We start from the raw sequence: 24512 nt of genomic DNA, 5'->3' as shown, positions 1-24512 counted from the left end.
TCAGACTAGTTGGAGTAGTATGAGCTTTGCCTGAAGGAGGACTCCTTCACCCTCTTCAGACCTGGCATTCATGTCTCTATGTTCCACGGTTTCTGTCTAACCATGTTCCCCTTCCTCTTACTTTATATTCCACATGATTGTGTGTGATTGTGCTCCGCCTCCAACAATTGCATTGGCACCCCTGATGGGCCTGCTATTCTGGCCAGCAGGGCATGGGATGGTTACGTATTAAGCAATCATTTGTACCTCAATCACATAATGCAGTTCAGGTCGTGGCGACTCCATGACATCAATCAATGACTAAAAGTCATAATGACTGACTGAAAGGGAATGTCTCATTTACTCATTTAACCCTCATTCCCTAAAGGAGGAATGTAGACATCTCTCTTGCCACGGTCTTGAACTACTCTGAATTGCCGGCTTGCGACTCGGCTCCTCAGCATAAACCTGAATGAGTGGTTGCACGCCACCATCTTATATACCAGTATGTACTGGGGAGTGGCTTAGTATGCAAATTTCATTCACCGATTCTCATTAGCTTTTTCTCTTAAGATCAGAGGTGACTGGGTTCCCAGATGGGACCCCATGACGTCAGTCAAATATGTCTCCGTGCCCTTCTTCAGGGAACGAGGGTTATACAAGTAACCACAATGATATATAATATATTTTCTTGTGAAAAATAACATTTTGTGAAATTCCTGACTTGGGTTAAAATATTTTTTTGTAATTCTATAATAACCAAAAGATTTAAATCAAAGAGTCAAAGAGTGTATCCCTCTCTGCCTGAAAGAACCTACTCTACTGGTTTGATAAAAGGAGGGAGAGAGGAAAGGAAAAAAAAACAACCAGTGGCACAAAGGAACAGGTCAGGACAGGAACTCTAACACAGGGACAAGGCAGGACAAGGCTTTGCAGAAAGACAAATGGCTCCAAGGAAGGCAGAGGGATAATTATACATTTTTCAGGCTCTGATCAACGTGACGGACTCAGAATACAATCAAACGAAGTCAGTTTAATGACAAAAAGCATACAGCGGCATCCAGCCGAATAAAGGAAACTGAAAATCTACTATAAAGTACAAAGTCCATATATAACTTCCCTTAGCAGAGGACCGTAGTCATCAGAGAGTTCGGCGTTCAGGCAGACAGATCCGTGGGCAGATAAACAGGTAGAGAAATGATCAGAGCTTGTGGGTAGTAACCTTGTGCACTGTGGTGCACAGGTATATAGGGGGTTTAAGGGGGTTAATCCAGTCTTATTATCTTTTAAAAAACCTCAAACGTAAATTTGGATTTATTTTCATATTAAGAAGTGCTTTTCTCTTGAAGCAAATAATAAATAAATAAAAATAATAATTATTGAAGTTGTTGGACTATGATGATGTGGTTTATATACATGAAGAAGTTGGATAGTTTATATCATGCTGCAATATAATTTGTGACAAATACATCTTCACTTTCACATTACTGTACACTTTGTATCTTATATTTGTAATGTTTTATCATATTTTACTTGTAATTATAATACTAGAAATTCTTATAAATTACAGTTGATTGTTCCCAGAGTATGCTCGGAGTTTGGCAAAACTGCCTTTTGCGGTAAACATGCGGTAAAGGCACAGTTTGGTTTCACTTTCACTTGCTTACATATTAATGATGATGAGACGGGCCAAAAGCACATTTTAAAGCTTATATTTAATTTTTCTTTCTTTCTTTACTTAGTCTACTAAAAATATGTTCATGTAGTTCAAAATTAGTTTAAAACTATTTTACAGCACACAGCTTTCTGAGACTGTCCAAATATTTTTACTTCCCTTATATAGTATAAAAAAAAGCTGTACATCAGATGAGTAGCATACTGTCTTAAATGTCATTTTACAGTCAGCACACAATACCCAAATATTGCTTCTTGTAATATTCTAAATTATGCTATCTACAATTTATCTACAATTCTCTATTTCTTAAGGTCACATGAGCTTGAGCTGAAATTCAAAAATGTGTTTTTGTGTACAGCGTGATTTGGGGATTAAAAAGAAAGAAAGTTTGCAACAACTGTGTTGGCTTGAATAAAAAGAAGTGGTTTTTTTCAATGTTTTCAAGCCAGTGGCTTGTGTGGGACGGAAATCATTCTACTCTCTCACTGAATGTTTTCTCTTCCTGTTTTAGAGAAGAAGCATGGCAGCGAAAAGTGGCAGTAAGTTCAAATATTACTCTGATTACTTGGTTCAGCTGTTAACTAAACTAACTGTTGGTGGGGGTGTGTTGGGGGTGCTGGGGGAGTCATAGATTAGTAGATAGTACTCATAGATTGTGATTGGTTAAAAAAAGTAAACATTTTAATGTTGCTGCATTTATGTATAGGTATACATTTAGGTATCCTCTCAGTTGGTTGAGTACCTTTTGGTAGTGTCTGAATCTTCATATATGTTTGTATTTTATATTAACCGGCTTTTAGCTTATAATGTTTTAGGCGACTTGTGTATCTTTATGTGTTGTCTGACTGCATTCATATGACATTATGAAATGTTTGGTACTTCAGCAGTAACAATGTTATACTTTCGAGATGGCCGCTACCTTTATAGATGGAGGAACCATGGAAAAACCAAGAAGAACCATGGAAAAGCAAATAATTAAATTACTTAAAAGACTGAATTGTGGGAATAAGACTTTGAAGCAAAATCACAGTGCAGGTTGTATCTGATTCATGTCTCTCTTCCCTCACAGATGACTTTGAGCTTGTTATTCCTGAAAGAGGTGAAAGAGTTAAGATTACTTCAGGATCTGCTCTCATCGTGTCGTGTCACTTGTCTCCTGCAGTCAGTGCCGTTGATATGGAGATTACTTGGCTTGGCCGGATGTCTTGTATTTGTGCCTATAAGAACCGAGAGATGACACAGGGAGCTGACTATAAGGGCAGAGCGAGTCTGTTTATGTATGACCTGAAGAAAGGGAATGTGTCCTTAAGACTGGCGGACTTCAGAGAGACCGATCTGGGGGTCTACATGTGCCGGGTATCCAGTAAAAATGAAACACAGCAGATAACAGTAAATGTCGCAGAAGAAGGTAAGCGCTTCATAACTGTGCTCAGGATGGGATGGTTGCACAAGCATGATGTACACTCAGTCGTAAGACTAGGGTGAGTGATAACATGCCTTAAATCCAATTAACACTTTTCTTGGTTGACATATGCAGTATCTGCTATCTTCGAAGACCAGCAGTTGTTTACAGTGGTAAGACAGCACCTATAAGTCTTTCTAAGAATTACATACAACATGTTGTGCATGAAATACAAAGTCAATATATAGGCATGTACATACAAAATGTACTTAAATTATGAAGAACAAAAACTCATAGGACATGAAACTAGTAGCACTGGTCTTGAAGCAGGAAATAAGCCTCAAACTAATTACAACTGTCAAAGTAGGCATACAGTAAACCTGTGTACATTAATCATTATCCAATACTGGAAGACAATACACTACAGCTGCAAACAGCCACAACAAGATACTACCAACATTATTATTCAAAATAAGAAAAAAAAGTAATTATAAAACAAGGCCTTGGAAACTGTGGGTGTAAAAAGCTTACTGAGATGATGAAGTTGAAGACCACAGAGGAACCAAGATTAAACTGGCAAAACCAATCCCTATAACCAAAAGGTATTTCTGTACTGTACTGTAGGATTGTGGTACTTTAGAAGTCTCGAATAAAAAAAATATTGGTTGCACATTATTTTGTACTGGTAAAAGGTACTGGTAATATAAGGTAATGTCTCAGTTGCGTTTACGTAGTTAGTAGCTAGTTATTATTTAGTTATTGTAATTACTATAATAAGTACATGGTATGTTCATGTGGAACAGGACTATGACTATGAAATATTAACAAACTTAATTATTTTATATGGCACACATATAAAATATTTGGAAAACTATCAAAGATCTACCCCATAAACATCAACCATTGTTGAGGAAATAGCAATTTTTTTTTTATAAAATAAGGCTGTCAACAGAATCATTGTGTGCTAAATACGTACATGTCAATGTATCAAGAAATTTAGTAGGCTTTGTTTTGTGATTTATGAGGAATCATTGTAAATAAATCCTTGTGTTATGTTTGTCCAGACAAACTGAAATAAATTCTTTTTCCTAATTAGAATTACCAAATGGATGAAACAAGCAACAGTAAGTTGTCCTAAAACTCTTTGTCATTCTCATAAAATAAACACAAACAGAAGTGAGACAGAAGTGTCAGTGACATTTTCTACTGTACTTTTATTCAGAAAGGATGTATTAAATTGATCAAAATGAACAGTAAACATGTTTATAATGTTCTGAAAGATTTGTATTAATCCAAATAAATGTTGTTCTTTCAAATTTTATATTCAGCGAACAAAAGAAAAAAATATATAATCGATGTCCCACCCCTGGAATGTTTTGTGTTTGTTTGCTCTTTATGACTTCATCTGTCTCCCGTGATTATATCATTGTGTTCAGATGTGTGTCGTTAATTATCTAATTTTCTCTCCTTTATAAGTTCCTTCCTGTTCAGTGGTTTTCGTCTGGTCAGCTACGTCGATGTATACATGTGGTCGCTGGATTTATTAAAAGATTGATAATTGTTATCTGTGTGCCTAATTTAGAATTTATTTGAGAAGAAACAAATGTATTTCTGCTTTCTAGAGTTGTCAGAGCGTCACGTTGATTCAGGCAGTCAGCTTGAGGTTTGTGTGCACAGTAACACACGCTGTAGTTATAAATATATTTTACAGTACAAATAAACTTCACCATCACTTTTCATCTAAATCTGTTTGCATCAATTTGAGGCATTTTGTTCAGTTTTCTTGAAAGCCAGCTTACAATGCTGAACAAATATAATGAACCAAATTAACTAATAATGTAATTACCTTTGACCAAGACACACAATGTGAATATACACAATGTCACTGTTATGTCATAACATCCTCTCACTTTTTTTTGCCCATCTCAATTAGGACTACAAGATTAAAGAGGCAATGTACCGTAAGTTGTTACTATTGAGAAATATTTCTCTTAACACCAACATTTATGCTTCATTTCTCAAGAGCAAACACATCTATAATAAGCTATGCTGTTGTTGTTTTGCAGTATGCCAGGTTTTTAGGCACAGATAAAACATGCTAATTCTGTCATAATCTATACTACATTATACACCAGTCATAAAATCTATGCATGATCCTGTTTGTAAAGGTTACTTTTTTTCTGCAATAAAGAATTATCAATCCGCTCCTCATATCCCAGTGCTTCAGGGAATGATCAGCATAAGGTACGCATGAACATCAAGTCATCTTTATTTATATAACACTTATACAACAGAGACATCAAAGCAGTCACAGAATTAAATGGAATTAGTGATGCCTACTTTTGGACGAATATGAGACAAATTTAAATTCTGGGGTAAAGCAGCACTAACAATACAATAGTGCTATTATTCAGCTCCCATAAGCACAGGGTTAATTACCTTTAGTTTAATAAGAATAAATTAGATTTAACAAGAATAAGTTCAATTAATAATAAAAAACATTTTAAGCAATAAGAAGCTCAAGATTCATTATTCACCTTGATTTAGTTCATGTTGATTCAATTCAGTTCAGTAACTTTGTTCAACGTTGGACAGTTATAAAGATCTCCTCTGGTTAAGCGATCAAATATGATGAGAAATTTCAGGCTTCATCACAAATCAGATGTGTGGATTATTATTCAGTAAGATTTTGCATTCATCTCTGAAGGTTTGTTGTAGTGGAGCTGTCATTTAAATAGTGATAGACAAATCATTGACCCCATTGATATGATCCTTGACATTATCTTTATTTACTATTATTATTATTTTTACTATTTTATTTTATTATCTTAATTAATTCATTAATTATTTTTGTAAAATACTATTTTCAGATGATGTTTTAACTTACAAATAGCATATGTAAATTCTTTTTATTGAATGTTTCTGCTGTATTATCTATAACTGTTTGCAATAAATGTAAACAAGATATAATGTTATATTTAGGCAGAGGCTAAAGAAAAATATCCTAGTTGTTTTTATCTCATTTAGGATTACAAGAGAGAAGCAGATGACGATAAGTGAAATCATTGACTTTTTGCATCATACACTAAAAAATAAACATTTTAAATCTTCATTTGTATTAACAGTTTAATGTAATAATAATGTAATAAAAGTATATTTTTAAATTGTTTGTTTTTCTGTTTGTTATAGAATTATCATCACAGTACATCAAATTAGACCCAAGCCATCCAAACAAGCAGTCTGGGGTATGTGTGCATTTTAATAACCTATAATCACACACACACACACACACACACACACACACACACACATATATATATATATATATATATATATATATATATATATATATATATATATATATATATATATATATATATATATATATATATATATATACACCTAATAAAATAAATCAAAATACATTTGTTGTAATCTCAATTAGGATAATAGCAAGGAAACCAAAAGCAAGGGTAAGTTTCTTTAAAGTCACCTTAAACTTTATCTGCATTTATCTGAATATGCATTATTTTTTAAAACAATTTTGTGATGTGGTGTTTGCATTGTTTGATGCCAAATTTATAGATAGAAAATATATGGGTTGTGTGTATGTGGGTTATAATATGTCTACTTTAAAAGCAGATTAGTGTGCATTTCTATATTAGCGTTATTATATTGTTCTCTATATATACGAATAAGAACATTTTACACACATCTCTTATAATCTGTGTGATGTGTGAACCTTGTGAGATGTGTGCTTTATAGATTTTTGAGCCGAACTTCATATCACAATAAACCAAACGAGAGCCAGCACGGGGTATGTGCACACATACATATGTTGTGTGATTTTATGAATAAATGAACAGTACATAAATAAAATATTTATCACTCAATAAACACTTTTAATATTACATCATAAAATAACAAAAGTTTTGCATTTGCTTTCACCTCATAGATGGAGGTCTTAGACAGTAAGTAAAAAAAAAACCCAAACACTTGATTGTTCCACCATAGAACTTTACTTTTTGAGGATGGAAGTATAAATGTGTGTTTTCTCTCTTTTCTTCACAGAGAACTTTCAGCTTGTTGTTCCCAGTACATCAGAAGAACCAGAGGTTTCTTTGGGGTCTGATTTGATCGTTCCTTGTTTCCTGTCTCCTGAGATCAGTGCGCTTGACCTTGAGATAAGCTGGTCTACCGATACAGCCTGTGTTTGTGTGTATAAGGACAAGCAGGTGATAGAAGGGTTTTGTTCAAGGACAGAGCGAGTCTGTTCACTCACAAGCTTAGGGAAGGAAATGTGTCCTTACGACTGAAAAACTTCAGGCCATCAGATATAGGAAATTACCATTGTCAGGTCAGCGGCAAAGACCGAAGAGAGAGGATAACAGTAAGAGGTGAGTGGTCATCGACATGAGCTCAGAACTCATTAATAATGTCAGACTGAATGTGAACTGAAACAGAATGTTAGGGGTATGTTAGGTCCGTATATTAGTGTGCGATCAGTAAACATGTCTTATCCAATCTATCCTTATCCAGTCTGTTTCCCTTAGACATTCAACATTCAAGTTTTAATACTTTATAAAAAATGAATTGTTCATCCTATAGGGACTATATAAAATAGTCATTCAGAATATTCTACATGAATAGTAAGCTATGTATGATTATGTATGAATTTTGCAAGGCAAACACTAACAAATGCTCAAAATCCTCAGATAAGATTTGAATATTAGAATATTTTTGATGGTTAAATAGGATTGCATAAACCTTTTTCATAACAAAAACCTAGTGGATATTTACAGCATGTCTTTTGGCGTGCTACAAACAAGTAGTGTTGTATTTGTGCTACTTATCTTAGTTTCGATAAAACCCTATTCACACTTGAGTAATGTTTTTCTTAGTGAGGATAAATCCTAGTGTCCAGTCTATGAGTCAGTCACCAACATTTCCAGATGGAAATGAGGTAAGAAGAGCATAACTTTTACTTTCACATTATCCATAGTAAATTATCCATATAATACCACGCTTTCACAAAATTAATATAAACATCAATAATTGACACCTTCCTGCAGATCTTCTTTTTTTGCTTATTAAAATTAGCTAAATTATAAATTAGCATTTGCTTAATGTAATAGCCACCCAATACTTGGGTTGCATTATGTTCGACTGTAAATAGAGTTGTAAACCAACCAATTTATGTCTATTAGGATAAAAACGCCAACCAAAGCGAACCAAACAAAAAGTAAGTTGTCTTAAATGATCTACCTTGTAAATGTTTGGACTTTCTTTGAGAAGAATGATTCTCACTACACAAAAGCAATTCTGTGAGTGTTCTTTTTTTCATTATGTGTTTTTATAATTCATACATTTTAGAATTATCAAGGTGTGCTTCACATCACAGTGATTCAGATGAAAAACAACATGGGGTATGTGTGCACATTAATATGTCCATGAACTGACACATTTTTTTGAATACATTGTATTATTTAGGTTTGTACATTATTCATTGCTTAATAAATGAAGCATGAATAAATCAAATGTTCGCCAGTATTCATAAAATGTTATTGTGCTGTATATTGCTACACTGTCATACTGACTCTGGCGCACTGTAAAAAGAATGCTTGGTTAAGTCTAAAATCTATTCACTTGTGTTTGTTTTCATTAAATTAGAATTACAGCAGAAGCGTCTCTGGTAAGTTTTCATAAATCATTAACACTTCATCAGTTTTACTCATTCCAATATTTTTGTTCTACCACTGCTTGTGTAGGTAAAGGTGAGAGCATTAATGCGCGTAAGTGCGTCTTTCTCTCTTTCCTTGCAGATCATTTTCAGCTTGTTATTCCTCAAACAGCTCAAGAAGCACAGATTTCTATGGGGTCTGAAATCACTGTTCCCTGTCACTTGTCTCCTGAAGTCTGTGCCAGTGCCATGCAGATCAAATGGTTTAAGGAGACAGACTGCGTTTGCATCTACAAGAACGGACACGTGATTAAGGAGGAGCTACAAAGACAGAGCGAGACTTGACACTCCTGTACTGGAGAGAGGAAACGTGTCCTTACATCTAAATAAGTTCAGTGTGTCAGATGTTGGAGATTACTATTGTCAGGTCATCACTAGAGACACGACAAAACAGATCACAGTAGGAGGTGAGTATTCAGGAATCCATATTATACATCAGCCCTGTGTCCAAATGAACAAAGATCGGATGCAGTTTAAGCTGCAGGGTTTAATAGCACTTACCTAAGAGGAAAACTTTCAGAACTATACATTCATGCTTGATTTATCATATTTTTAGTGAGGATAAAACCTGCGAGTCAGTCTCCAACATTTCAAGGCCAATCTGTTCAGCTAATGCTGTTTGAGGTAAGACTACAGGTTAATTCATTTAAAATGACCGCACTGCACCTTCAAAAGTGTTTTTACTGAAATTTATTTATGTTGTTTGGTCTAAATATTACCAGAGAAGGCAGGGATGTCAGTTCATTTACACAGTTTAAACCTGACACGCATAACAAGCATTTAGTGTTTTAAAAAAACTTTTTCTTCTGAAATGTCTGTTTGTTTTTTTAAAAAGTAGAATGATTTTTTTAAAATAAATACAGTAGTATGAAATGCTTAATTATTGCATGAAATGTATTTAAAGTATTATGTAAAAAAATAATTTAGCATGTTTTCATATCTAGTTTGTATAACTTAATTCATGCTATTTTCTTTCATTTGCAGATAGACAAAATATGGACTGAAGAAGAAACAAACAAAATGAACGAATCAGCTCTAATGTCAGGTGAGTGTTATTAATGTAATGTAATTTTACTACGTGTATGAAAGCAATTCTATCCAATACAGGAATGTCTATTATATAATATGTCAATAATCGTAACACATTATTATTTCTTCTTTAGAAATGCAAGTGAACGATATGCATGAGCTTCAACAAATGTTGATCAGGGCTTACAGAGAAGGTTCTTTCAGTTGGAGATGAGAGAATTGACTTGGACAGAACCTCAGTGGTTGGACAAAGACAAAACAAACTCTTTTTAAAAGCTACATAACATTTTTTCCCCCCACATTTTTTTAACACAAAAATGTTATACATACATTAAATAAGGCGTGTAATCATGATGATGAGGTGTAATTACAGTGCACTTAATGTATATTTGTAATGTTTCACAAACTAAAAACAGCTTAATAAATGCTCATTTATTTCTAAGTATTCAATAATGAAATTTTTTTTTTTCATTTGACAACTAATTTACATTCTTTCTGGTGTCTTGAATTCTGACTCCCCACAGTCACCAGTGGCTAGGGTTAGGTGTGAGGATAGGGATCAGTCAGGCAGCTAGGTTCAGTAGAGGTGAGCATCTCTGAGCGTTTATCACAGAAACAGGTGACTGTGATGTACATGCTCTTTCTATATATTTCCCTTTTAATTTTCTTGACTAATAATTTTTTTGGTCAGATTTAAGCATCAAGCTACAACACACACACACACACACACACACACACACACACACACACACATATAAACTATGCAAAAAGAATAATTTACAGCTAAAAAGAAATATTGGCAATTCATACATGTTTTACAGGTGGTTAATTTGTACAAATTAAAACTTCACTATCACTATCAATTCACACGATCATTAGATCAATTGTGCATATTTTTTTGTATGCCTATTTTTTTCTGTGTACTTTACAGAAAAAAAATAGTAGTCTTCTGAAAGACATTTGTCTTTATATTAAAGATGTTTGTCTTTTGGTCTAAAAACAACAAAAGCCATGATATAGTTCTTTCTCCACCGATTACTTTCACTTGAGACTTTGTATTTAGACATGATTTTGAATCTATTTGTTTGTACAAGAGCAAAAAAAAAAAGGCGCGAAAATTCGGGCTTTGAGACGCATCTCTCTGTGTGTGCCCTGTTCTCGGTGCTGAATGGGCTTGTTCACATCTTTCTCTGTTTGTTTTAACTGTGATTTGTATTTGTTCGTTCAGGACATGATTACATTGCATCAACTACTGATGAACACATTCATTTTCATTTGAATTATCACTCTGTGGGACAATGTTAAACCATGTATTATAAAGCCAGTTACTTTACGAACCCCAGTTTGAGAAACCTTGATGTAATATAATGTTTAATTTATAAGATTGTAGATTACAATCAATGGAACATATTTACTTAGTTTTTGCATTTTTGACATCATTATAGTACAAGATCATCCTGTTTAAATTAATGTGAAAAATAAGTCAAATGTTATCTAAAAGTATTCTAATAGTAATGTAATTATGTTATCTGAAATGTGAAATGTAACGGATTACGTTAATGGCTAAAAATGTTATGTAATATCAGTATCAGTTACGGATTACAATTTGTAAGTAATATATCAAGCTCTGCTATGATAAGACACACCAATTTTCAGTATCAAGCAGAAAAATGGTTTTGTACAGCTAAAAACCGCTGGACCCAAATGAGACATCAGATTTACAAATGGCGGCACCCATTTTTACCTGAAGAAAAAGGTGGATAGTGTTACCTCCTCTATTCGGTCTGCACCAGTGACCTGACAAAGATGATCTCTCTAATCTGACATTCTGAGGTCAAAAGACCAACTTCTTTTTAACAGGTTTGAGTATTATACATTACATTAATATTAGCGCACTGCAAAGTATACACTTTAAATGATTATTTAAGCCCCTGACTCTCCAGAAAGTGGAATCTAGCTGTTAACATTTACTTTAAAATGGTTAGTTAATGTGGCTTGTTAATGTGACTGAGGAGAGACGCAACTCATGTAACAATCAAAATAACACACCCGCTTGTCACACACGTGGACTGTGTTGTTGTTTTTGTCTTGTAGCTTGTGTGCCCTACCTTCCGTTCCTGTTAATTGTATCATTGTCTTCAGCTGTGTCTTGTTAATTTAATCAATTACCTTGTGTATTTATTCCCTTTAGCTGTTTGTCCGATCTAAATCTATATTATGTGTAATTTCGTTTATCTGCCTGTTTGCCTACCTGCCCGAGTATTACTCCTTTATGTGTGCATGATTAAAATCATTAACTTTATATTCTCACTGAGTGCTCCTTCCCTCTAAACCACACCCTGATACTGCTGTGCTAAAAAACCAGTTTTACCTGTTCATGGAAAAAATGTTTTTACCCAGGTGCCAGCTGTCACGTCTTTGGACTCTTTTTTGTTTTTGTCTTGTGCCATGTGCTGTGTGCCCTGCCTTCCGTTCCTGTTAGTTGTATCATTGTATCATCACTTCAGCTGTTTCTTGTTAATTTAGTCAATTATGTTGTATATTTAAGTCCTGTGTGTTTGAGTTCACGTTTGTCCGATCGTCGAGGTTTATTCGTGGTTTATGTTCTGCCTGCCTACCTGTATGTTATTATTTTGTCCGTTTGAAGAAGATTAAAACCGTTTTTTAAATGGTGTCATATTTTAAAACAGCACTAGCATGTATTATCATAACTCAACTCATATATGGTTTACAAATAGTTGAGCATGCTATAGATATGTGAGGAACAGGAAAGGTACAGAAATCTCAATTGCAACCATCCATAAGTGAAAGCAACTTGTTTTGGCTTGCATAAGTATTTTTAGTGTTGCTAATCCAGTGGTTTGTGTGAGACTGAATCGTTCTTCTCTCTCACTGGATGTGTTTTGTTTCAGTTTTAAAGAAGCATGGCAGCGAGAAGTGGCAGTAAGTTCTCTTCACATAATTCACATCTGCTTCCACGATTGTTCTGTTCAGCTGTTAATCGAATGTGGACTGTGTCGATTGTGATGGTATAAATATAGTTGTTATAATTTAAGGTTATACTACTGTGCGTGTGTGTGTGTAAACAAAATACAGCACAGGTGATATTTGAATCTCTTTGTCTCTCTTCCCTCACAGATGACTTTGAGCTTGTTATTCCCGAAAGAGGTGAAAGAGTTAAGATTACTTCAGGATCTGCTCTCATCGTGTCGTGTCACTTGTCTCCTGCAGTCAGTGCCGTTGATATGGAGATTACTTGGCTTGGCCGGATGTCTTGTATTTGTGCCTATAAGAACCGAGAGATGACACAGGGAGCTGACTACGAGGCAGAGCGAGTCTGTTTATGTATGACCTGAAGAAAGGGAATGTGTCCTTAAGACTGGCGGACTTCAGAGAGCCGATCTGGGGGTCTACATGTGCCGGGTATCCAGCAGAAACAAAACACGGCAGATAATAATAAATGTAGCAGAAGAAGGTAAGCGCTTCATAACTGCGCTCAGGATAATAATACTAAGCAGTGGTGTGGTTGTGTGCATTTCCAAAGATACCTGTAGTAATAAATGTATCTAATGGAGTTCAATAAATAGCATTGTGTGTCTAATTAAATATTGTTTTTGAATACATATGTAGTCTCTGCCATTTCTAAGGAAAAGCGTGTTACAGTGGTAAGATAAAGACATTTCTTTCTTTTTTTCTTTTCTTTTTTTGTGAATAGCACACTGTATAGCACAAAATAGATCAACATAGTGACAGAAACCTCTATGACCAAAAACAAGATAATTAGTGTTTTCCTTCCAGAAGACGTATTTAAAAGTAACAAAATTGATACATTTTGTTGCCTGCCTCAATAGCCACAGCATTTCAAATGCATATGCATAGATGTTGTACAAGATTTAGATAAAGTCGCCACTGAAGACTGGAAATTGTTTAGACAACACACTACAACTACAAGACTTGCCAAAGGAGACATAGACCTGAGTAGAAGTTACGCCTGTCGGGAAAATTACTTAATAAACATAAAAATAAACAGTTTGATCAAATCGTCCATTTTCGTAGCACAGAGCTGTTTACAACACCGCTCACATCATCTTCCATTATATTTTTCTCACATCATTGTTAATGGACTTCACCCTACACGCTTAAAAATAAAGGTGCTTCGCGATGTCATAGAAGAACCTTTTTGTACAAATGGTTCCATAAATACCATCTGAAGAAACTTTGTTTCACAAAAGGTTCTTTGTGGTAAAATAAGGTTCTTCAGAATATAAAAAGATAAGAAGGAGATGTTTGAACGGTTGTTTGTGGAACCAAAAATGGTTCTTCTATGGCATTGCTGTGAAAAACCTTGTAAGCACCTTTAAGAGCGCATAGGCTAGAAGAGTGTGATTGAAGAGTGACTTAATCTAAAAAACACAAGTCTGCCTAGTATATTCTGTGCACTGAATAAAGTCTATGCTATACATATAGAGATATAATAATGACTACACTTACTCTTTTGGTTTATGCTGTTTTAATAACATATGCATAGCATCTATTTGCATTTAGTGTTGGTTTAAAGAAAAAGAAAAGAAAAACAAACAAACTGTTTGATTTGATCTCTTTTAGGATTACAAGGAAAAAGAAATGGTATGTTCTGACTTATTGTATAACTAACACAAAAAAGGAATAACATTTAAAATAATAATTGTATTAATAGCAGAGGCATGGATTTTTCATGCCTCATAGAACTAAGAATGTCATTTTGGATAATGCATTTTTTTACTTCTGAGGCTTTTGTTCATTGTTTATTTATCTGTTAATTATAGAATTACCACTACAGGAAATGTCATCAAATCCAAACTATAAAGATAACAAGCTACCTGGGGTATGCGTGCACTTTAAGAACCTATTATGTATGCTTATTGTGTGTGATTTACGAGTACTTCAACTAATAAAACATTTTTTTTTAATCTCAATTAGGATAACAGCCTTGAAAGGAAACCCAAAAGTAAGCTACCTCAAAGTCATTGGCTATCATTTAAATGTGCATTGTTATTTAGAAAGTGTCAAAATAAATGTGCCTTTTTGTAAATGTGTCTACTTTAAAAGTGCATTATTGTAAATCTTTATTACTTGTCATTGCATTGCTTTGGATTGGGATTTGGATTTATTTACATATTTTACACCCATCTCTCATAATTTGTGTAATGTATACATCTTTTCTGAAAATAGTGCCATTTTTTTCTTCAATCAATCAATCAATCGTTTTTATTTATATAGTGCTTTTAACAACGCAGGTATCAGTATCAAAGCACTGAACAGTATAAAGTAGAAGAATGCAATGATAGGGATGTATAATGACGAGATTGAACAATTTGTTATTAAACGCAGAGCCGGTCTCTGTATTTAGTAACGGTCCTCTTCATTTATTCCAAGTTTCGTATGATAGGAAACCAAACAAAAGCCAGCAAGGGGTATGTGTATACATTAATATAATACATTATCAATTAATGAATTAATAATAAAAAAAAATTCATCATTTAATAAAGATTAAATGATGCTTCTTATTTGCTTTCATCCCAACTGGGATTCCAAGAAGGAAGACCTGAGACACAGTAAGTTTAAAAATCTTTTGTATATTCATACACAGTATTTATATAGTTTGTTTGGTGTCAGTGAAAGTTGGAGTCATTATTACTCTTTTTCTTCACAGAGAACTTTCAGCTTGTTGTTCCCAGTACATCAGAAGAACCAGAGGTTTCTTTGGGGTCTGATTTGATCGTTTCTTGTTTCCTGTCTCCTGAGATCAGTGCGCTTGACCTTTGAGATAAGCTGGTCTACCGATACAGCCTGTGTTTGTGTGTATAAGGACAAGCAGGTGATAGAAGGGGTTTTGTTCAAGGACAGAGCGAGTCTGTTCACTCACAAGCTTAGGGAAGGAAATGTGTCCTTACGACTGAAAAACTTCAGGCCATCAGATATAGGAAATTACCATTGTCAGGTCAGCGGCAAAGACCGAAGAGAGAGGATAACAGTAAGAGGTGAGTGGTCATCGACATGAGCTCAGAACTCATTAATAATGTCAGACTGAATGTGAACTGAAACAGAATGTTAGGGGTATGTTAGGTCCGTATATCAGTGTGCGATCAGTAAACATGTCTTATCCAATCTATCCTTATCCAGTCTGTTTCCCTTAGACATTCAACATTCAAGTTTTAATACTTTATAAAAAATGAATTGTTCATCCTATAGGGACTATATAAAATAGTCATTCAGAATATTCTACATGAATAGTAAGCTATGTATGATTATGTATGAATTTTGCAAGGCAAACACTAACAAATGCTCAAAATCCTCAGATAAGATTTGAATATTAGAATATTTTTGATGGTTAAATAGGATTGCATAAACCTTTTCATAACAAAAACCTAGTGGATATTTACAGCATGTCTTTTGGCGTGCTACAAACAAGTAGTGTTGTATTTGTGCTACTTATCTTAGTTTCGATAAAAACCTATTCACACTTGAGTAATGTTTTTCTTAGTGAGGATAAATCCTAGTGTCCAGTCTATGAGTCAGTCACCAACATTTCCAGATGGAAATGAGGTAAGAGAGCATAACTTTTACTTTCACATTATCCATAGTAAATTATCCATATAATACCACGCTTTCACAAAATTAATATAAACTTATCAATAATTGACACCTTCCTGCAGATCTTCTTTTTGCTTATTAAAATTAGCAAAATTATAAATTAGCATTTGCTTAATGTAATAGCCACCCAATACTTGGGTTGCATTATGTTCGACTGTAAATAGAGTTGTAAACCAACCAATTTATGTCTATTAGGATAAAAACGCCAACCAAAGCGAACCAAACAAAAGTAAGTTGTCTTAAATGATCTACCTTGTAAATGTTTGGACTTTCTTTGAGAAGAATGATTCTCACTACACAAAAGCAATTCTGTGAGTGTTCTTTTTCATTATGTGTTTTTATAATTCATACATTTTAGAATTATCAAGGTGTGCTTCACATCACAGTGATTCAGATGAAAAACAACATGGGGTATGTGTGCACATTAATATGTCCATGAACTGACACATTTTTTTGAATACATTGTATTATTTAGGTTTGTACATTATTCATTGCTTAATAAATGAAGCATGAATAAATCAAATGTTCGCCAGTATTCATAAAATGTTATTGTGCTGTATATTGCTACACTGTCATACTGACTCCTGACGCACTGTAAAAAGAATGCTTGGTTAAGTCTAAAATCTATTCACTTGTGTTTGTTTTCATTAAATTAGAATTACAGCAGAAGCGTCTCTGGTAAGTTTTCATAAATCATTAACACTTCATCAGTTTTACTCATTCCAATATTTTTGTTCTACCACTGCTTGTGTAGGTAAAGGTGAGAGCATTAATGCGCCGTAAGTCGTCTTTCTCTCTTTTCCTTGCAGATCATTTTCAGCTTGTTATTCCTCAAACAGCTCAAGAAGCACAGATTTCTATGGGGTCTGAAATCACTGTTCCCTGTCACTTGTCTCCTGAAGTCTGTGCCAGTGCCATGCAGATCAAATGGTTTAAGGAGACAGACTGCGTTTGCATCTACAAGAACGGACACGTGATTGAGGGGAGGAGCTACAAAGACAGAGCGAGACTTGACACTCCTGTACTGGAGAGAGGAAACGTGTCCTTACATCTAAATAAGTTCAGTGTGTCAGATGTTGGAGATTACTATTGTCAGGTCATCACTAGAACCACGACAAAACAGATCACAGTAGGAGGTGAGTATTCAGGAATCCATATTATACATCAGCCCTGTGTCCAAATGAACAAAGATCGGATGCAGTTTAAGCTGCAGGGTTTAATAGCACTTACCTAAGAGGAAAACTTTCAGAACTATACATTCATGCTTGATTTATCATATTTTTAGTGAGGATAAAACCTGCGAGTCAGTCTCCAACATTTCAAGACCAATCTGTTCAGCTAATGCTGTTTGAGGTAAGACTACAGGTTAATTCATTTAAAATGACCGCACTGCACCTTCAAAAGTGTTTTTACTGAAATTTATTTATGTTGTTTGGTCTAAATATTACCAGAGAAGGCAGGGATGTCAGTTCATTTACACAGTTTAAACCTGACACGCATAACAAGCATTTAGTGTTTTAAAAAAACTTTTTCTTCTGAAATGTCTGTTTGTTTTTTTAAAAAGTAGAATGATTTTTAAAATAAATACAGTAGTATGAAATGCTTAATTATTGCATGAAATGTATTTAAAGTATTATGTAAAAAATAATTTAGCATGTTTTCATATCTAGTTTGTATAACTTAATTCATGCTATTTTCTTTCATTTGCAGATAGACAAAATATGGACTGAAGAAGAAACAAACAAAATGAACGAATCAGCTCTAATGTCAGGTGAGTGTTATTAATGTAATGTAATTTTACTACGTGTATGAAAGCAATTCTATCCAATACAGGAATGTCTATTATATAATATGTCAATAATCGTAACACATTATTATTTCTTCTTTAGAAATGCAAGTGAACGATATGCATGAGCTTCAACAAATGTTGATCAGGGCTTACAGAGAAGGTTCTTTCAGTTGGAGATGAGAGAATTGACTTGGACAGAACCTCAGTGGTTGGACAAAGACAAAACAAACTCTTTTAATAGCTACATAACATTTTTTCCCCACATTTTTTTAACACAAAAATGTTATACATACATTAAATAAGGCGTGTAATCATGATGATGAGGTGTAATTACAGTGCACTTAATGTATATTTGTAATGTTTCACAAACTAAAAACAGCTTAATAAATGCTCATTTATTTCTAAGTATTCAATAATGAAATTTTTTTTTTTTTCATTTGACAACTAATTTACATTCTTTCTGGTGTCTTGAATTCTGACTCCCCACAGTCACCAGTGGCTAGGGTTAGGTGTGAGGATAGGGATCAGTCAGGCAGCTAGGTTCAGTAGAGGTGAGCATCTCTGAGCGTTTATCACAGAAACAGGTGACTGTGATGTACATGCTCTTTCTATATATTTCCCTTTTTAATTTTCTTGACTAATAATTTTTTTGGTCAGATTTAAGCATCAAGCTACAACACACACACACACACACACACACACACACACACACACACACATATAAACTATGCAAAAGAATAATTTACAGCTAAAAGAAATATTGGCAATTCATACATGTTTTACGAGGTGGTTAATTTGTACAAATTAAAACTTCACTATCACTATCAATTCACACGATCATTAGATCAATTGTATGCATATTTTTTTGTATGCCTATTTTTTTCTGTGTACTTTACAGAAAAAAAATAGTAGTCTTCTGAAAGACATTTGTCTTTATATTAAAGATGTTTGTCTTTTGGTCTAAAAACAACAAAAGCCATGATATAGTTCTTTCTCCACCGATTACTTTCACTTGAGACTTTGTATTTAGACATGATTTTGAATCTATTTGTTTGTACAAGAGCAAAAAAAAAAAGGGCGAAAATTCGGGGCTTTGAGACGCATCTCTCTGTGTGTGCCCTGTTCTCGGTGCTGAATGGGCTTGTTCACATCTTTCTCTGTTTGTTTTAACTGTGATTTGTATTTGTTCGTTCAGGACATGATTACATTGCATCAACTACTGATGAACACATTCATTTTCATTTGAATTATCACTCTGTGGGACAATGTTAAACCATGTATTATAAAGCCAGTTACTTTACGAACCCCAGTTTGAGAAACCTTGATGTAATATAATGTTTAATTTATAAGATTGTAGATTACAATCAATGGAACATATTTACTTAGTTTTTGCATTTTGACATCATTATAGTACAAGATCATCCTGTTTAAATTAATGTGAAAAATAAGTCAAATGTTATCTAAAAAGTATTCTAATAGTAATGTAATTATGTTATCTGAAATGTGAAATAACGGATTACGTTAATGGCTAAAAATGTTATGTAATATCAGTATCAGTTACGGATTACAATTTGTAAGTAATATATCAAGCTCTGCTATGATAAGACACACCAATTTTCAGTATCAAGCAGAAAAATGGTTTTGTACAGCTAAAAACCGCTGGACCCAAATGAGACATCGAATTTACAAATGGCGGCACCCATTTTTACCTGAAGAAAAAGGTGGATAGTGTTACCTCCTCTATTCGGTCTGCACCAGTGACCTGACAAAGATGATCTCTCTAATCTGACATTCTGAGGTCAAAAGACCAACTTCTTTTTTTAACAGGTTTGAGTATTATACATTACATTAATATTAGCGCACTGCAAAGTATACACTTTAAATGATTATTTAAGCCCCTGACTCTCCAGAAAGTGGAATCTAGCTGTTAACATTTACTTTAAAATGGTTAGTTAATGTGGCTTGTTAATGTGACTGAGGAGAGACGCAACTCATGTAACAATCAAAATAACACACCCCGCTTGTCACACACGTGGACTGTGTTGTTGTTTTTGTCTTGTAGCTTGTGTGCCCTACCTTCCGTTCCTGTTAATTGTATCATTGTCTTCAGCTGTGTCTTGTTAATTTAATCAATTACCTTGTGTATTTATTCCCTTTAGCTGTTTGTCCGATCTCGTCTATATTATGTGTAATTTCGTTTATCTGCCTGTTTGCCTACCTGCCCGAGGTATTACTCCTTTATGTGTGCATGATTAAAATCATTAACTTTATATTCTCACTGAGTGCTCCTTCCCTCTAAACCACACCCTGATACTGCTGTGCTAAAAACCAGTTTTACCTGTTCATGGAAAAAATGTTTTTACCCAGGTGCCAGCTGTCACGTCTTTGGACTCTTTTTTTGTTTTTGTCTTGTGCCATGTGCTGTGTGCCCTGCCTTCCGTTCCTGTTAGTTGTATCATTGTATCATCACTTCAGCTGTTTCTTGTTAATTTAGTCAATTATGTTGTATATTTAAGTCCTGTGTGTTTGAGTTCACGTTTGTCCGATCGTCGAGGTTTATTCGTGGTTTATGTTCTGCCTGCCTACCTGTATGTTATTATTTTGTCCGTTTGAAGAAGATTAAAACCGTTTTTTTAAATGGTGTCATATTTTAAAACAGCACTAGCATGTATTATCATAACTCAACTCATATATGGTTTACAAATAGTTGAGCATGCTATAGATATGTGAGGAACAGGAAAGGTACAGAAATCTCAATTGCAACCATCCATAAGTGAAAGCAACTTGTTTTGGCTTGCATAAGTATTTTTAGTGTTGCTAATCCAGTGGTTTGTGTGAGACTGAATCGTTCTTCTCTCTCACTGGATGTGTTTTGTTTCAGTTTTAAAGAAGCATGGCAGCGAGAAGTGGCAGTAAGTTCTCTTCACATAATTCACATCTGCTTCCACGATTGTTCTGTTCAGCTGTTAATCGAATGTGGACTGTGTGGATTGTGATGGTATAAATATAGTTGTTATAATTTAAGGTTATACTACTGTGCGTGTGTGTGTGTAAACAAAATACAGCACAGGTGATATTTGAATCTCTTTGTCTCTCTTCCCTCACAGATGACTTTGAGCTTGTTATTCCCGAAAGAGGTGAAAGAGTTAAGATTACTTCAGGATCTGCTCTCATCGTGTCGTGTCACTTGTCTCCTGCAGTCAGTGCCGTTGATATGGAGATTACTTGGCTTGGCCGGATGTCTTGTATTTGTGCCTATAAGAACCGAGAGATGACACAGGGAGCTGACTATGAGGGCAGAGCGAGTCTGTTTATGTATGACCTGAAGAAAGGGAATGTGTCCTTAAGACTGGCGGACTTCAGAGAGACCGATCTGGGGGTCTACATGTGCCGGGTATCCAGCAGAAACAAAACACGGCAGATAATAATAAATGTAGCAGAAGAAGGTAAGCGCTTCATAACTGCGCTCAGGATAATAATACTAAGCAGTGGTGTGGTTGTGTGCATTTCCAAAGATACCTGTAGTAATAAATGTATCTAATGGAGTTCAATAAATAGCATTGTGTGTCTAATTAAATATTGTTTTTGAATACATATGTAGTCTCTGCCATTTCTAAGGAAAAGCGTGTTACAGTGGTAAGATAAAGACATTTCTTTCTTTTTTTCTTTTCTTTTTTTGTGAATAGCACACTGTATAGCACAAAATAGATCAACATAGTGACAGAAACCTCTATGACCAAAAACAAGATAATTAGTGTTTTCCTTCCAGAAGACGTATTTAAAAGTAACAAAATTGATACATTTTGTTGCCTGCCTCAATAGCCACAGCATTTCAAATGCATATGCATAGATGTTGTACAAGATTTAGATAAAGTCGCCACTGAAGACTGGAAATTGTTTAGACAACACACTACAACTACAAGACTTGCCAAAGGAGACATAGACCTGAGTAGAAGTTACGCCTGTCGGGAAAATTACTTAATAAACATAAAAATAAACAGTTTGATCAAATCGTCCATTTTCGTAGCACAGAGCTGTTTACAACACCGCTCACATCATCTTCCATTATATTTTTCTCACATCATTGTTAATGGACTTCAACCTACACGCTTAAAAATAAAGGTGCTTCATGATGTCATAGAAGAACCTTTTTGTACAAATGGTTCCATAAATACCATCTGAAGAAACTTTGTTTCACAAAAGGTTCTTTGTGGTAAAATAAGGTTCTTCAGAATATAAAAAGATACGAAGATGTTTGATGTTTGAACGGTTGTTTGTGGAACCAAAAATGGTTCTTCTATGGCATTGCTGTGAAAAACCTTGTAAGCACCTTTAAGAGCGCATAGGCTAGAAGAGTGTGATTGAAGAGTGACTTAATCTAAAAAACACAAGTCTGCCTAGTATATTCTGTGCACTGAATAAAGTCTATGCTATACATATAGAGATATAATAATGACTACACTTACTCTTTTGGTTTATGCTGTTTTAATAACATATGCATAGCATCTATTTGCATTTAGTGTTGGTTTAAAGAAAAAAGAAAAGAAAAACAAACAAACTGTTTGATTTGATCTCTTTTAGGATTACAAGGAAAAAAGAAATGGTATGTTCTGACTTATTGTATAACTAACACAAACAAAGGAATAACATTTAAAATAAGTATTGTATTAATAGCAGAGGCATGCATTTTTTCATGCCTCATAGAACTAAGAATGTCATTTTTGGATAATGCATTTTTTTTTACTTCTGAGGCTTTTTTCATTGTTTATTTATCTGTTAATTATAGAATTACCACTACAGGAAATGTCATCAAATCCAAACTATAAAGATAACAAGCTACCTGGGGTATGCGTGCACTTTAAGAACCTATTATGTATGCTTATTGTGTGTGATTTACGAGTACTTCAACTAATAAAACATTTTTTTTTAATCTCAATTAGGATAACAGCCTTGAAAGGAAACCCAAAAGTAAGCTACCTCAAAGTCATTGGCTATCATTTAAATGTGCATTGTTATTTAGAAAGTGTCAAAATAAATGTGCCTTTTTGTAAATGTGTCTACTTTAAAAGTGCATTATTGTAAATCTTTATTACTTGTCATTGCATTGCTTTGGATTGGGATTTGGATTTATTTACATATTTTACACCCATCTCTCATAATTTGTGTAATGTATACATCTTTTCTGAAAATAGTGCCATTTTTTTCTTCAATCAATCAATCAATCGTTTTTATTTATATAGTGCTTTTAACAACGCAGGTATCAGTATCAAAGCACTGAACAGTATAAAGTAGAAGAATGCAATGATAGGGATGTATAATGACGAGATTGAACAATTTGTTATTAAATGCAGAGGCGGTCTCTGTATTTAGTAACGGTCCTCTTCATTTATTCCAAGTTTCATATGATAGGAAACCAAACAAAAGCCAGCAAAGGGGTATGTGTATACATTAATATAATACATTATCAATTAATGAATTAATAAAAAAAGATTCATCATTTAATAAAGATTAAATGACGCTTCTTATTTGCTTTCATCCCAACTGGGATTCCAAGAAGGAAGACCTGAGACACAGTAAGTTTAAAAATCTTTTGTATATTCATACACAGTATTTATATAGTTTGTTTGGTGTCAGTGAAAGTTGGAGTCATTATTACTCTTTTTTTCTTCACAGAGAACTTTCAGCTTGTTGTTCCCAGTACATCAGAAGAACCAGAGGTTTCTTTGGGGTCTGATTTGATCGTTCCTTGTTTCCTGTCTCCTGAGATCAGTGCACTTGACCTTGAGATAAGCTGGTCTACCGATACAGCCTGTGTTTGTGTGTATAAGGACAAGCAGGTGATAGAAGGGGTTTTGTTCAAGGACAGAGCGAGTCTGTTCACTCACAAGCTTAGGGAAGGAAATGTGTCCTTACGACTGAAAAACTTCAGGCCATCAGATATAGGAAATTACCATTGTCAGGTCAGCGGCAAAGACCGAAGAGAGAGGATAACAGTAAGAGGTGAGTGGTGTATATATTAACAACTTATCATACCTCCTATTTATGCTCATATATACTTAAAACCTCTCACTCGAACATTAATATGAAACACTGGTATGAGTATCATGGGATGTAGACTCAAAAATACCACCAGCAGTCATGTATGAATTACATAAAGAGAAATAATTGAAATAGCAAAAGCATTTTGGAAATCATCGTAGGTCATAAGGCCAGATATAAAGAACACAACTTCGCAAAAGATAATGGGTAGTATGTTTTTTGTAGT

General features: G+C 34.3%; 2 protein-coding genes and 1 long non-coding RNA gene across 3 annotated transcripts; all 3 read left to right on the top strand.

The window, feature by feature from the left end:
* The first annotated feature begins 1156 nt into the window (after nt 1-1156).
* On the top strand, nt 1157-6832 carry LOC122345275. Its single transcript, XM_043239265.1, has 11 exons — nt 1157-1168; nt 2166-2193; nt 2724-3062; nt 3192-3229; nt 4153-4180; nt 4679-4719; nt 4990-5017; nt 5248-5300; nt 6084-6108; nt 6246-6301; nt 6502-6832. The coding sequence occupies exons 2-11, from the start codon at nt 2175-2177 to the stop codon at nt 6541-6543; spliced, it is 669 nt and encodes a 222-aa protein (XP_043095200.1). The 5' UTR covers nt 1157-1168; nt 2166-2174; the 3' UTR covers nt 6544-6832.
* A 10951-nt stretch (nt 6833-17783) lies between these two features.
* On the top strand, nt 17784-18483 carry LOC122345280. Its single transcript, XR_006250983.1, has 3 exons — nt 17784-17811; nt 18169-18229; nt 18348-18483. It is a non-coding gene; the product is annotated as an uncharacterized LOC122345280 (long non-coding RNA).
* Nucleotides 18484-20318: 1835 nt separating this feature from the next.
* On the top strand, nt 20319-24497 carry LOC122344646 (butyrophilin-like protein 2). Its single transcript, XM_043238170.1, has 9 exons — nt 20319-21159; nt 21355-21693; nt 21849-21883; nt 22829-22850; nt 23034-23092; nt 23188-23215; nt 23644-23682; nt 23921-24247; nt 24448-24497. The coding sequence occupies exons 1-9, from the start codon at nt 21141-21143 to the stop codon at nt 24495-24497; spliced, it is 918 nt and encodes a 305-aa protein (XP_043094105.1). The 5' UTR covers nt 20319-21140.
* Nucleotides 24498-24512: the final 15 nt, after the last annotated feature.

The sequence above is a fragment of the Puntigrus tetrazona genome, chromosome 5, assembly GCF_018831695.1.
Source record: "Puntigrus tetrazona isolate hp1 chromosome 5, ASM1883169v1, whole genome shotgun sequence".
In the NCBI taxonomy this organism is placed as follows: Eukaryota; Metazoa; Chordata; class Actinopteri; order Cypriniformes; family Cyprinidae; genus Puntigrus; species Puntigrus tetrazona.
The sequence above is the reverse complement of the archived record's forward strand: the minus strand, read 5'-3'. Positions and strand labels throughout refer to the sequence as shown.

Bases quoted from the DNA above. Each gene is read 5' to 3' on its own strand.
- LOC122345275 (XM_043239265.1), top strand. The intron at 5,301-6,083 runs GTACGCATGAAC...TATCTCATTTAG, and splicing joins CAGGGAATGATCAGCATAAG to GATTACAAGAGAGAAGCAGA. The intron at 6,302-6,501 runs GTATGTGTGCAT...AATCTCAATTAG, and splicing joins ATCCAAACAAGCAGTCTGGG to GATAATAGCAAGGAAACCAA.
- LOC122344646 (XM_043238170.1), top strand. The intron at 21,694-21,848 runs GTAAGCGCTTCA...ATACATATGTAG, and splicing joins AATAAATGTAGCAGAAGAAG to TCTCTGCCATTTCTAAGGAA. The intron at 23,093-23,187 runs GTATGCGTGCAC...AATCTCAATTAG, and splicing joins AAGATAACAAGCTACCTGGG to GATAACAGCCTTGAAAGGAA.